Source organism: Strix aluco, chromosome 4 (genome assembly GCF_031877795.1).
Source record: "Strix aluco isolate bStrAlu1 chromosome 4, bStrAlu1.hap1, whole genome shotgun sequence".
Lineage (NCBI taxonomy): Eukaryota > Metazoa > Chordata > Aves > Strigiformes > Strigidae > Strix > Strix aluco.
The window spans coordinates 9856026-9869535 of NC_133934.1; the positions used below are offsets into that span (position 1 = coordinate 9856026).

At 38.3% G+C, this 13510-nt stretch overlaps 2 protein-coding genes across 2 annotated transcripts in view; both read right to left on the reverse strand.

Moving 5' to 3' along the window:
* The window catches only part of POLN (DNA polymerase nu), a 106703-nt gene extending 104314 nt beyond the window's left edge, over positions 1-2389 (reverse strand). Inside the window, exon 1 of the mRNA XM_074821959.1 lies at positions 2257-2389. Coding sequence (XP_074678060.1) covers positions 2257-2389 — 133 coding nt within the window. The remainder of the gene's footprint in view (positions 1-2256) is intronic.
* Positions 2390-3863: 1474 nt separating this feature from the next.
* On the reverse strand, positions 3864-12488 carry HAUS3 (HAUS augmin like complex subunit 3). The gene is made up of 5 exons (XM_074821955.1): positions 12366-12488; positions 9886-11411; positions 8376-8812; positions 6503-6731; positions 3864-5227 (listed from the first exon to the last, which is right to left on the reverse strand). The coding sequence occupies exons 2-5, from the start codon at positions 10804-10806 to the stop codon at positions 4994-4996; spliced, it is 1821 nt and encodes a 606-aa protein (XP_074678056.1). The 5' UTR covers positions 10807-11411; positions 12366-12488; the 3' UTR covers positions 3864-4993.
* Positions 12489-13510: the final 1022 nt, after the last annotated feature.

Below are 13510 nucleotides of genomic sequence, written 5' to 3' on the forward strand. Positions count from 1 at the left end.
TCAAATGTACTGATGACCAATGTCAAACAAAACATAAGGTGATTTCTATTTACAGAAACTGTTTTAAATTTTTTTTTCTAGGCAAACCAGGACTCTGTACTTAAAATACTAGAAAAAGCATTTTCAAAGACTAACTAGCTTAGTCTCCAGAAGAAACTAAGCTTATTACTTTATAGTATTACACACAAGTTCATGTGGGTGTACGTGTATAATCAGTTATTTGTCTCTAGCTGACTTCTAACCTGAGCTGTTAGAATTACAGCTGTAATTTGTAGCTTCAAACATTGTAGGTTTGGTTTTCTTGACACTTCCTACAACAATAAAATTGTAATTTAAGAATGATAGTAACTGAGTTTACATTCAGTGCTTTTAATTGTTCCACAGCTAGATCCCTTTTCTTGACAAATTCATTTTCCAGAGAAGTCGATAAGGAATACATTTCTCTCCTTCAGCACACAGTATTCAGTATGACAGGTATCTAAAGAGCTATGCAACCTCAAATTTCTGGTTTATGAAAAAGTATCACCAGATGGCAGTAGAAACCCATCCTTGCCTTCAAACTCCTTAAGTGATGGAACCATTACAAGCTCTACTACCAAGATAACCCGAATTTCACCCACTAGTTCAACATCGCAGATATTTGTCCTATTTGAACCCAATATTTACCTTCTAAATACAAACAGTTTTTCCAGTCACTAGCATTTAATCTTTAAAGTTCTAACAATAAAATACAATTCAATACAGTTTGAAACAGACCAACATGACAGGTTTTGGGTTTTTTAAGGGAGGCAAACTTTCTTCTCTCCAGCTCCACAGTGATCAGCTAAAAAGCTATATATACAGGGAATTTCCTAAAAGCAATATAAATAAATTTGTTCTTAAGCCTGTACACTAGAAACAATTGTAATTACTACAAGGAAAAGAACAGCAAGAAAACCTAGTCATGTGACCTGCCACCACTAAATGCCTACACTGTTCTTTCACTCCCCACTGAGTAAGGATTTAGCAGCACTACAAAGACAGCAAGTTCATTTGGCGAAAGATACCAGACACTTTCACGGCGTTTTTAAAAAAAAAAGTATCTGTAATTTTACAGCTTGAGAGTGAATGGATCAAGAGCGGCCAACAAAGCATGATATAGATATCACAGAGTACATAGACTTCCCCAGTCTAAGACAAATTGAGGAAGGGAAAATGACAAGGCAATAAGAGAGGTAAACGGCAATTAAACTAAGGCAGAGGAGAGATCTAATCTTCTTTAAAATAATCTGGGTTTTGGTCCAAATGTACCATATTAAATTAATGAACCTATCCCATATTTCTTCAAACCCATATCACCAATTCACACAGCAATGAACTACCACCCTTTTCACTGCTACACACCATGAGGCTTCACTGATCCAACACTTTACTACTGAAAAAAAGAGCCTGAACTGTTACTTACATAAATCTGAGGTTACAACAAACACCATGTACACAAGAACAAATGCTAGATTTAAATCCCACCAACCAGATAACGTTCCAGAATCTAGTTCTCAGGAGAAAACAGACAGCTGAAATTGAGCAAAACACTCTTTAACTTGCTATCTACTTCTCTCCAGAGCTACAAGACTGGCAGACTATGAAATGCACAGAATTGAGAACAAAAATCCCATCTTGCAAAACCTCCCTAGTATCCACACCATTCTGAGTAAGATTTGCTCAACAGTCAAAGATCTGCCGAGGCACTTCTAACATTACCTAATTTGGTCTACCACTGGGACTTTTGTTCACTCTTCCCCCTAGAATTTCATAAGGAGTGAGTTGCTAATGAACATGTGTTTCAAGGACAGACATCAGTCTGGAGAGTTCACAGGCCTTCTGGCAAGTTTCCAGTGCCTCTAGTGATCTTTAAATTAATCTAGCCCAGAGTCAAGTTAACATATACCTTTAGCATTAGTTAATTAACAGTTTGAAATTCTCATCTACTTCTATACCACACAGCAGGAACAGGAAGAAAAAAAAAACAAACAATGAAATTGAGGGTACAGGTAATATCCTAGTTCCTTGCACTCACATAGCGTTATTTAATCAGAAAAGTCCCACCAAATGTCAGAGTTACAGCTTAATTCCTTTTCTAAACCTGGAAAACTAACATCTCACTTTTTTTTTTTTTCTTTTTAAATGGGGACTAGAGGTTTGATATTGTTTTGTTTGTTTGGGTTTCAGGTTTTCAACTGAAAACAGAAACACTTAAATAGGCTAAGATTTACTCACTCTGGTTATTCTTTCTGCTAGCCTGAACTTCTCCTACAGGAATAGACTGCAAAGCTGTCATAATCCTCTGAGCGATATCAGATAAAGGCACTTTAGAAGTCTCACATCCTATGTATGAAGTGTACTGTTCCATTTTTAAGATTAAACCTAAACACAGAACATACACAAATTTAATGCATTATATCAGGGCCACAGAACAATCTGCACTTACATTCTGTTGAACATGTTCAGTCATTCATTCTCCACGATAGACAATGACATTTCCTCCCAGACATGCCTATCAGTTTTTAAGTATTGTAAATAAAAATTAGCAAATTGTAATAATTTATAAAAACCACTATGTGAAATTTCTTTGAAACTTCTTTGGTGTTTTAATACACCAATAAAAATTTAAGCAGTCGTGTTAAGTAAAGCTAACTTATAATAAAAAAATCTGACAAATAAAAGAATTATCATTTATGTCTGAAATACTCCCTCTCTCCTCGACATCTTTAAACTAGTCTATATCTAGTACGTGCATACATTTACTGTTCTTGGTGCTCAGATTTTATCAAGAATAAAATCTTTCAAGTAACTGCCAAATAGAGCTAATACAAGATGAAAGAAACAAGTATTACTATCATGATATACAAACATTAGTGATGTGTTGTTTCAGAAAATATTTATCATAAAAGACCTATTCCTTAAACTTTGTAAAACTGATGTGCTCAAGTATTATGAAATAGTAATAACCATAAAATAGTCACTATAGTTTGTCAATTTAAGAAACAGGTCAGCAACATCGGAAGTCTCTACAAGCTTTGACTGCAGCTATTGCTGTTGTATACACAAAGTACTTGGGAGAGCCCCCAGATACAATACATATGGGAGAATCAGAAACCACGGTGTCCATACTGATTACTTTGTCACCTTTATACAGTTAGACCAGAACAATGCATAAAACTTACCACAAACACAAGATGAATATCCAAGATTTTCAAAATCTTTAAAGGATTCAAGCTGTACAAGCCAATTGCTCTACCAAAAACTGCTGTTATGTAAATTAGTCCTATACAAGTTAGATAAACGGAGTCCTGTTACTCTGGTCTTCTCCCACTAAATCCAGTGCATGAGTAGACTTTCAAGTCAAGTTTAACCATCAGGTAGAGAATATTTCCTCTACTTAGATGGAAATATTTTTCTTAGCTCAAGACCACAGGCAGATTGCAACTTTGAATACTTACAACAAGTACAAACATTTGTATCCAGGTTCAAAGAAGAACATCCATCAGGCTGCATTAATATTGGCTATACCCACCTAGCTCAAATTTTACAGTAAGAACGCAAAAGGGAGAAAGATGCAGAATGGCATTCTTTTCCCTGACATTCCAGAAGTATAATCCTTCCCATGCACAACTCCTCCTAACTTTTAGAATTAAGAGCAACGCTTCTTTCCTACACAGGGTGAAAACATTCCCTGACTTCTCAGGGTGGGAAGCAGCAGTTTTGAAGCCTCAGAGGCAGATCAAAATGAGAACCTAGCAGACAAAGTATAAACAAGACACTGTGCATGAGAATGCGCCTAAAACCAACACACAGATTCACCATAAATATTGACAACACTGAACTGAATTTAGAGTGCTTGGCATTTAATAATAAACACAATGTATAAAGTTAAGCAGCATGAAATCCAGGAATAAAGACATTCAACTAGTAAGTTAAACACAAATTTTAAACATTGAAAAATAAAGTTATACTCACAAGTTAAAAGTCTGCCATCAAAATAGCTTTAACACTGCTGTTACTGAAATTAAAGCTAATTTACTAACGTTCATCGGATGTACAACACTTGAAAGCAAGCACAGCTGATCCCATCAAAATGTGAAAGACTGGAAGTTACACTATAAAAGACTATTTAGTTCCATTGGTATATTAGGAAGCTATATAAAAATTTGATAAACAGTCAACAATGCACATGAAAGCAGAAGTATGAAAGCATCAGGACTCTGAACTGAAATGTCTATCATTATAAATTATAGGGCAGACTCAGAAGTCCAAAAGGTAAATTTAAAATTATTTTTCTTTGAAGAGCCTAGTATGAGTATGGACTGGTTTCAATAGAGAAGATAGGTCATAAGTGAAATTAAGAGATATCAGAATGGTCTTAAAACAGGTGGCCTTGGTACTTCAAACAGATTCTGGCACATATTCCAACACACTTCTAACAAAACTAAATCTTCTTAGGAGACTGTGAGGGAAACAATCATGTAATATCTGCCTTGGAGAAGTCTCCTCTTCAGAATGAGCACATTACATTCATGTTGCAAAATCTGGAATGGTTTCTCCACATTTATTTTTCAGTTCACGTATCAAAGGTTCTTAGCATGCAAGAAAACTTCTCAAGGGTATGAAATGCTCCTTTTTGTGCCACGCAGTGTGCAGTGGAAATCAAAATACAGGCTAGCAGAAGAGCAGCCTGAATGTAATTCATTCAGATAACCAATGTATTACTTCATATCAAAGAACTTGAATAAAACCGAGATTTGAACTTGGCGGGCAGGTGCCAAAAGCCATAAAGCAGTGTACAATCCAAATTTGGTAACTGTGGCAGTTACATACATTGCAACGATGGATAAATGTTAGCCTTGATAAGCCAATACTTATCATTCCATAAACTTGTAGACAGTTTACATTAGCATGTTTTCCTTTAAGAGTACATTGAAGTTTAAACATTAAGAACTCCAACGGTGGTGAAATTCTAATCTTCCAGACTACTGGCTTTAGCCTCAGACTGCTGCTCAAGCTTCTCCACCATCTCTTTCAGGTGGGCTTCATCTTTGAAAAAATACACATACAAGTTTCTTTCCATCTGATGCAGCTTATTGGACTCTAAAAAGTTTCTCTTTGACTTCACATCAGCAATCAGATCCATAAGGAGTTGATTTAGCTTATTTAAATCAACTTCCAGTTGATGAAACTGCTCAGTGAGTTCCTAACAAAAAACACAAGATGAAAAATTATTAGTTTTATATTGTTAATACAAGAGCTGAACTAGAAACGTAAAAGTTTTTTGCATTTGGAAGCCACTTTCATTTGTAATTGAAAAGTAATCACAAAAAACAGAAACACAGGCAATAAGGGATTCCACTCAATTTGAGCTCCATGTAACAGTACTCACATCAGGTTACAAAAATGTAATTTCATTTACTTGTTCACTAAACCAGCTGAGCTAAGACTATAAGAATCTGGCCCTCAACTAGACAGATGGTTGAATGACTTTTTCAATCAATTACAAGTCTTCATAGCTAGTCAAATCTTAAAAGGGAACAAGAAACAATGCAACAGAAAAAAAAAAATCAGTTTTAAAATTAAATCATTAATTACCAACTAGTTTTCCCAACTGTTTTTCTTCTGATAGTTCAGTGTAAGCAGGCTAGTCATCTACTTGCACGTTATTTCCTTACTAAAAGAATTACATTTCTTGAGAAACAGTAGCAATAGAAAATAGATATCACTATGTTTTAGGAGGTAACTTGAATCAATACAAAGGTATTTGGTTGATTTAATATCGTGTAATTCCTAAATATGTATTGTTGCAATTACAAAGTTTCTTTTTTTAATAAAAACTGTTCTATATGTTGCAAATTCACTTGACAGATGGAAGTGTTAAATATACTTTTATGCATTTAACCAAGGAAGTATTATGTAACAAAAGACTTCCCTCAATCCACTTTTGAGGTATCTACAGTTATTTAAAAACCATAACAAGTTGCATTTAACAACCTTCTAAAACAGACAACACCTGGGACCTCTGTAGCAGGGTTGTCCTGCTACAACTGTCCTTCAAAATTCTGATGTTCTTATTTTGTTCAAATGAGCCACTCATGACCAGGCTTTTTAAGGGGCCAAACGAAACTATTCGGGTGTTAACAGGAATGAACAGCCCATCTGAAATAAAGATAAATTTAACTGAGTTTTCCAGTGACACCATATCCAGATGACATATTTCCCACACCATAAACTTACTAGTAACACAAGACTGTGCATGCCTTTGAAAGAAATTAGAGGCAATGATTTGCTCAGAAACAAAAGATTATTACCTATCAACATCTACAAAATCCAACATTTGCATCATCATTATGCTAATAAATTTGTTGACAACATGTGGGAGCCAGTCTGTGTGTCTTACAGCCTTCATACACTTTTCTCAGTAAAATAACATGACACGCATTAATGTAATAGTTTTAATAACTAGATAAGGGCTTACCCGACTGCTAAGTTGGATCCGATTTCCTCCATGATACAGAGCATCATGAAGGGTATTTACATCACTTTCTAGTTTGGACAAAAAGAGAGATTGTTCTTGAGAAGACGCTGCTAGCTCATCTTGTGCTGTAGCACAGTCCTGCTTTAACTTCTGAGCCATCTGCTCTAGGCTTTTGTACGTTTTGAACAATTGTTGTTTTTTATTTTCTCCTTCCAAAAGCTGATATAACCTGTAACAAATTAAGTTAGACACACAAGCGTTTTTAAGTTTCCTAAGCACTCCCGTCATTATTAGTCAAGAGAAGGTTTTGATGTTGAGAAGTCAGAGGACTAGTAAAGGACAGTAGTATTGCTCAGGGTACTCTTACTGCACTGCTGTATCACCCACTGATTTCATGATTCTATCTCTACATAGCTAGTACGTGATTAATAGGACTCCAAAATATTTGAATATTAAATTAACAGCAATGAAATATCAAAGTAACAGTTAGTAAGTAACAATGAATGCAAACAGAAGTTGACAGTGTGTTTTTGCCAACTATTTCCCAACACTTCAAGGACTGAAAAGATATAATTTTTTTTAAGTGCTGAAAAACAGCAGACTTACGGGCCAGTGAGAAGTAAGAGCAATCTTTATAACATTTTCAAGCTTATTGGAGTATTTCCCATTTTCTATCTATAAAGAGACTGCTGAGAAATTCTCCAATTAGTTATGAGTCATGCAAAAGACAGCAATACTTGCTACACCAAACCGTACCCTTACACTGCATCAGGAATAGCCTAACACGATTACAGATAACTTTGCTTTGTTGCTGGTACTACCACCCCTGCATATTAAAATCTTCAGGAGTTGAGCCCCAATATAGAATCAGATTGGCTTTAATAAGAGCAAGAGCTATATTTCAAAAGTAACTGAGTTTCTTCCAAGTGTCTTCTGCTTACAAATCCTTTAGGGTTTATAATTCTCTCAACTTCTCTTCCCTTTAAAAAAAAAAATATATGAAAAAGTAACCAGACAACATTCAGTGATTTGGAGACTTAATAATAAACCTGAACAAAAATGTTACAAGTTGCCAATGCAAACACACAATGGGAGCAAAATTAATGATGCCTAATTCTTGCAGTTATTCATTGTGCAAGGCCATACTCAGCTGTCACTTAGCAATTATTAAAAAACACTTACAGTACCATTTTAAAAAAGGAGAAAAAAATCTGACATTAACACACCTGTAATTATATAATACACCTCAACAAAAGCTTCATTCTTAAGTGACAGCAACAAAGCACACACTCCTACTGTCACCTCCTGAGCTATGAGGAGACCTAATTACTTAGATGGTGAAAAACCAGACTCCTACATGGGTGACAGGACACTGAAGCCAGATGGCAAATCAAGCAGTAAAAAAGAGCTAAACACATTTCATACATTGAAGGAGTCGTTCCTCTATTCTACCACACGGGGGTTTTTGCAGGCTAAGCTGGTGAGGTCATGCATATGTTCTGGGAAATCATTATTAACAGCTCTCTACGTCTATACTTCTAGAATAACTTTCAGGAGGTCCTAGATCAGGGCACCGTATAAGACAGGTTTGGCTTTAAACATTCATATTCAGGATATTGCTTAGGAATGCTTCAGCAATATTAACAAGACTGATAATTGAACAGTTTTTCCTCAGGCAAACCTGAAAAGAATTTCAAAGGATAAGCAAGAGGCAAATCTCGTATCTTGAATGCTCGAGTTCTGGAGAACTCAAAATACTAATTAGCAAGATACTAAGAATTTAGCGATAGAAGAGGCTTAGCTCACCTAAGCCTTTATCTCCCCAGTATTATTTCAAAGTAACTCAAAGTTCAGTAGCGACTATAATGCTTACCTGCAAGAGAGACCATCCTTTGAACTAATAATGTTTCTTGGCTTTGCATGTTGAGTTTGCTCAGTTATCACCTGTAGTCTCTGCTGCAACTCATCACTGCTCTGTTTCAGAGATTTTACCAAATTCTCAAGTTGACAGCAGATCTCCTTGTGTTTCTTCAACTCCATTTCATAGGCTAGCTCAATAAGTTCAAATGATGCTTTCTGTCTTATCAAATGCTTGCATATTTTATCTTGTCTTGAAGCATAATCATCGTGCTGAGCAATCTGACAATCCAAGTACCCTTTCACCACTGGTGCACTCAAAAGTTGTGCATTCTCTTTCAGAAGGGGAAGTAGCTCTTCATTGTTCATCCGAATTACATCTTGTTTAATTGTTGAAATGTCATCATTTAAACTAGATATTTTGGCATCAAGGTTTTCTTGTTTTCCAAAATCCTGCATAAACAAAAAAATTTGTCAACGGTTCCCTCCAAGCCAATTCCCAAACACATTTCTTCGGTTCACACAAGATCCATGTACTTGTTACATTAAAAAATCACTGCACCTTTTAGATCTACAAAATTAAATGAAAACTCCACATGCAGTCTTACAGAACTTTACAACATAAGGCAAAAAGTAGATATCAAATAAATGTATTTCAATAAATAGTAATTTCATTCTATTGCAGGGCCAGGAAACAGTTTATTGTGTTAAAAATAGAAGAGCTGTATTTTACTTAGCAGCCAGACTTCAAGCATGTCTAACCGAAATCTCACATGCAAACATAGTTTTTTATATTCAGTCGGATGACTATCAACACTGCTATCAGAATCAAATTTTTCCAAATTACTCTAATCAATCAAGTCCTACATGCTAGTCATCCATAAATGAAAATATAGAAACTGACATGATGCCTCAAGTAAGTCCATGACTGGCATAAGCTAATATTTTTCCTTCCATTACAATTTCTTCACATTCTTAAATTCTAGTAGCCATATCTGCCCATCACTCACTTGTTGAGAGATTTCTGGGGCTTCAACTATCAGATTCATTTATTTAGTACAAATACTTGAGTTTCAAAAGAGACAGAGATCTAAAACTTTTTAAGTTTATGCTACGGAATATATACAGAAATACATTTATCACATTAGCTCCTCAATACCACAAAATTTCAACCAAAGTTAAGCTTTAGTTTGTTGTACAGACAACTGGGAGCCAGTTATAATTTGAAATTTCAAAGTTAAACTAAACTAGAAAGGTCCCAGTAAGTTCTAGATTTTTTTTAAGGTAGTAATTTTGGAAAGTAGAATTAAAGGTACTCTGCCATACTGAAGAATTTCTAACCATAGAAACAGGAGCTACTTCACAAGAGGAGTTTTGTGACCAAGACTAGAACTTCATAAAAGTGCAATTTCACTATGTAAAAATAGTTGAAACAACAGCAACTCAGCGATTCCTTTTACTAGATGCAGTTGAACATGCCTGACTGTTTAGAACTCCACTACCTTCTATCACCTTTTGGGGCTTACCTTGTTTAAGGACTGCAGCATCCTCTCTGCACATTTTATAGCTGAATTCATGCTCTCCTCTTTAGCTTTCATCTGCATTAGCTGCCATTGAGCACAAACATATGCTGTCTGGAGCCTGACCATCTCTTGACTCTCTTCACAAACTTCATTAGTCTCATCACAAGTGACTTGTTTGCTTCTATCTGCAAGCTCAAAGCTGCCTTTGTCTGAATTTTCAACCCATTCAGACATACCTTGATAAAAATGGTTTCTCATGTATGAGGCAAGTGCTGCGGTGCTTTGTTCTTCCTGAGACAAATACTTGTCCAAAGGAAGTTGGGAAAAAAACACTGGCTGTAGACCTGACCCTCGTTCTGAATCTGAAGCAGTGAAGAAAGAGGCCAGTTTCTTAGCTGCATCTGTAAGTGACAGCAGTTCATTATTAAGCTTATTATTTGCTGCAGTAAACACTTCCAGTCCTTCTTTCAAATCTTTATGTGCCTCTTTTTCTTTGCTTTTTACTGTTTGTAGCATATGGCTATTGACAGAAACCATCATTTGAAGCTTATTATGACGATAAATTTGAAGTTTTTTTAACTTCTGAAGAGCTTGAAGCTCATCCTCTAACTTCTTCAGTTCCTCCTCTTCTTCCTCCTCCTCTTGGCTACTGTTCTTCGAATCCATGGGCTTCAAGGTTTTAAGGACTTCATCTAGTGCATTTCCTTCCAAAATGGGCTTACCAGACTCAAGAAGATTATCAAAATCCTGCAGTTCTTTTTCAGATACCACATGCTGCTCATTTACATTTCCACAAAACCACTCCAGAAACGATTTGTCTTCTAAAGACTCAAACAGCCAGTCAAAATCATCTCCATCAAGCTCATCAGCTTTTGGATATCCAATTTTCTTAAGAGTTTTCACAAAATCATTTCCACAGCTCATGATAAAAATATTTTTTGTAAGCAGAAAAGATCCAAATACATAAAAAAATCTGGGGTATTATTCCAGTTGTAATTTTTTTGTCATTTTAAATGAATATTCAGTATTTTAATAAAAAGAGTCAACACTGGAAAAAGAAAGGGTCAGATCACACCAGAAAACTGAATGTTATTCTGGATTAGAGTGGCTATTCAAAGACTAGAAACTAATTTTTATTTTAGGGATATCTTAATATCATTTGTTCATCAAATCAGAACACATATTTTTACATCAATTAAATCCCTGATCTTTGCAAGCACTTATGTTTTTCCTCAATTCACATAAGTGTACTATGAAAATAGAATACTACCATTAAAAGCAACAGATGTAAATATTAAGTAATTAATTGGCCTGCAAAAATGACTTTACTTATATAAATTTTTCTAACATTAAGTAAAAACCCCCACCCACAATCATTTTAAGTCTTCCAAAATGAGAGCTTTTAGCTTGTTCTAAAAACAAAACTAGTGATGTTACACTTGCACTTCAAGATCTTGTTCATAAAGATTTTTTTTTTTACTTCAGCAGCAAGCAGAATCTTGTCTTCTAAACCTTCATAACAGTTTCCTCTGAAAATGGAACAAGAAACCCTTTAACATAAAAATATCTCAACATAATAATGCAGGGTTTTGACCAATTATAAACAAATTAAGTGTAAATACTCTTGTGAAAATAATCACAACTTAAAAGTTACAAGAAAAAGGAGCTTGCTGGTTTGCTGTTTCCCGGCAAGTAAATCAACAGCTCTGGGATTCTAAAGTGAGCGCAACAGACAGCAAAAAAATAGGATAAACTACCAAGAAAGTCAGGATACTGACTGCAATACTCTGGTAATATCCAGTTGGGGTTTTTTTCGGTTTGGTATGACTTAGTACTTTATTTCTAGAACATACATTCCACCAGAAAAACCCCACTTTGCCAGCCGGACTGGAGGGCGTGAGTGTTGAATAAGTAAACGCACGCTTCTAAAATTCTGTGTGTATTTAATTTAGCTTAAGAGTTACAGGTTATATAAGAAATAGAACTTGTTATGCAAGTTTCATGTCACAGGGCAGCCTTCCAACTGCCCTCTGCCTTCCCTGCTAAAAAAAGGGCTGTCGGTAAAATAAATAAACAAAAAGGGGCGCACATAGGTTTATGTACGTGTATGCCCGTCATTAAAGCCCGCTGACACTGCCGCTCAAGCCGTCATCAAACATCACAAATAACACCTACAGAGCCCTGAGGAAGCTACCCACGATCCCCGTCGCCAGCACGGGGACGCCTGATCGCCACAGCCACCTCAACCCGCACGAGTGGGGCCCTCAGGGGCTTTCCCCCAGCGCCGAGGAGCCCAAACGCCCGCCGGCCAGGTCCCGGCTCTGGCACAGCTGCTGCCTACAGCCCCAAGGGGATCTCGGCTAAGAGCCGCCCCGGAGCAGGACAGGACAGGACGAGGAGACGGAGGGGAGAGGGGACGCTGCGGCGGCGGCTGTCCCCTCCCGGCGCGAGGGAGCCCCGACCCCCCAGCACTCGGTACTCACCACAGCGGAGGGGGAGAGACGCAGAAAATGGCGGGAAGACTGAGGAGGCGCGTCGGCAGCGTCCCCGCCCCAGGGAGCGGGAGCCGGGCGCGAGCCCCGCGCGGAAGGGGCGTGGCCGCCGGCTGTTGGGGCGCCAGCGGCTCGAACCGCCCGCCACGCGCTAGTCTCGCGAGGCCTCCCCGGCGCGGCGACGCCCCGTCCCGCCGCCCTCCCTGCCTCGCGCCCGAGGGGAGCGCGGGGGTTGGCCGGCGCTGGCCAGTGACGTCACGCGGGCGGGCGACCTGCGGCGGGGCGGGGCTGGGCTGTGCCGGGGAGCGGAGGCGGGGGCTGCGCGGCGGGGCCGTCCCTCGCCTCGGGGCGGGTCGCCTGAGCCTCGCCGCTACGCTCCCCCGCCTCCGCCGCAGCCTGTCAGTGTTCTGGGGCACGTCGTCGTTGCAGCCTCCATCCTGTCTCTGGAGGATGGGGGAGACCTGGCTACCGTCTGACGTTGGTCAGCTTTGACCAAAAGCAGGCCTCAGAGCCGTGTGTCCACTGGCCACCCCGAAGCTGAGATACAGGGCTAATGGTGGCTACCACCCTTCTGTCCACAGCTGCTGTATTAGCGAGTCATCCCTGCCTAGTCCTCTTAGTATTTTGTCATGGACTTCATGCCCATTAATTTGTCTAATCCCTTGTTAAACCTCCCGATTCCCACTAAAACCTGAGCCTGCTTATGCTCCCAAAACCTCACATGGAACAAATTTCAGAACGTCAATACCTGCTGCTTGAAAATGCACTTTCTTAATTGTTTTTTAACCCTCTCTTAATTCCATCAAAGGATTCCTGGCTCTAGCATTGCAGGATTTGGTGAATGCCACCTCTCTTTCCCTTATCTGTGGCCTTTATAGCAATTTAGAAACCACCAGTACATTGCCCTTCAGCTTTCTCCTATACAGTTTGGAGAGTTCCAAAACTTGGTCTGTAAAGAAAGTGTTCCATTCCCTTGATGATTTCAGTCCTCCGCTGTACCTTTCATCACGTCGTTGCACCTTGTTTGAGATGCAGAGACAAGACTGCACACAGTCCTCAAGCTGTGGGTGCACCAAGATTTTCTGCAAAATCCCTGTTTCCAACACCCTTCCTCATGATGCTCCCTGTTTTCTTGG

What these genes read in the sequence shown, in the direction of transcription:
- HAUS3 (XM_074821955.1), bottom strand. Translation starts at nt 10,806, where the DNA reads ATGAGCTGTGGAAATGATTTTGTGAAAACTCTTAAGAAAATTGGATAT. An exon ending in TGCTGCAGTCCTTAAACAAG is followed by an intron (nt 8,813 to 9,885) that starts GTAAGCCCCAAA and finishes TTGTTTATGCAG; the next exon opens with GATTTTGGAAAACAAGAAAA. An exon ending in GGATCCAACTTAGCAGTCGG is followed by an intron (nt 5,228 to 6,502) that starts GTAAGCCCTTAT and finishes GTTTTTTGTTAG; the next exon opens with GAACTCACTGAGCAGTTTCA.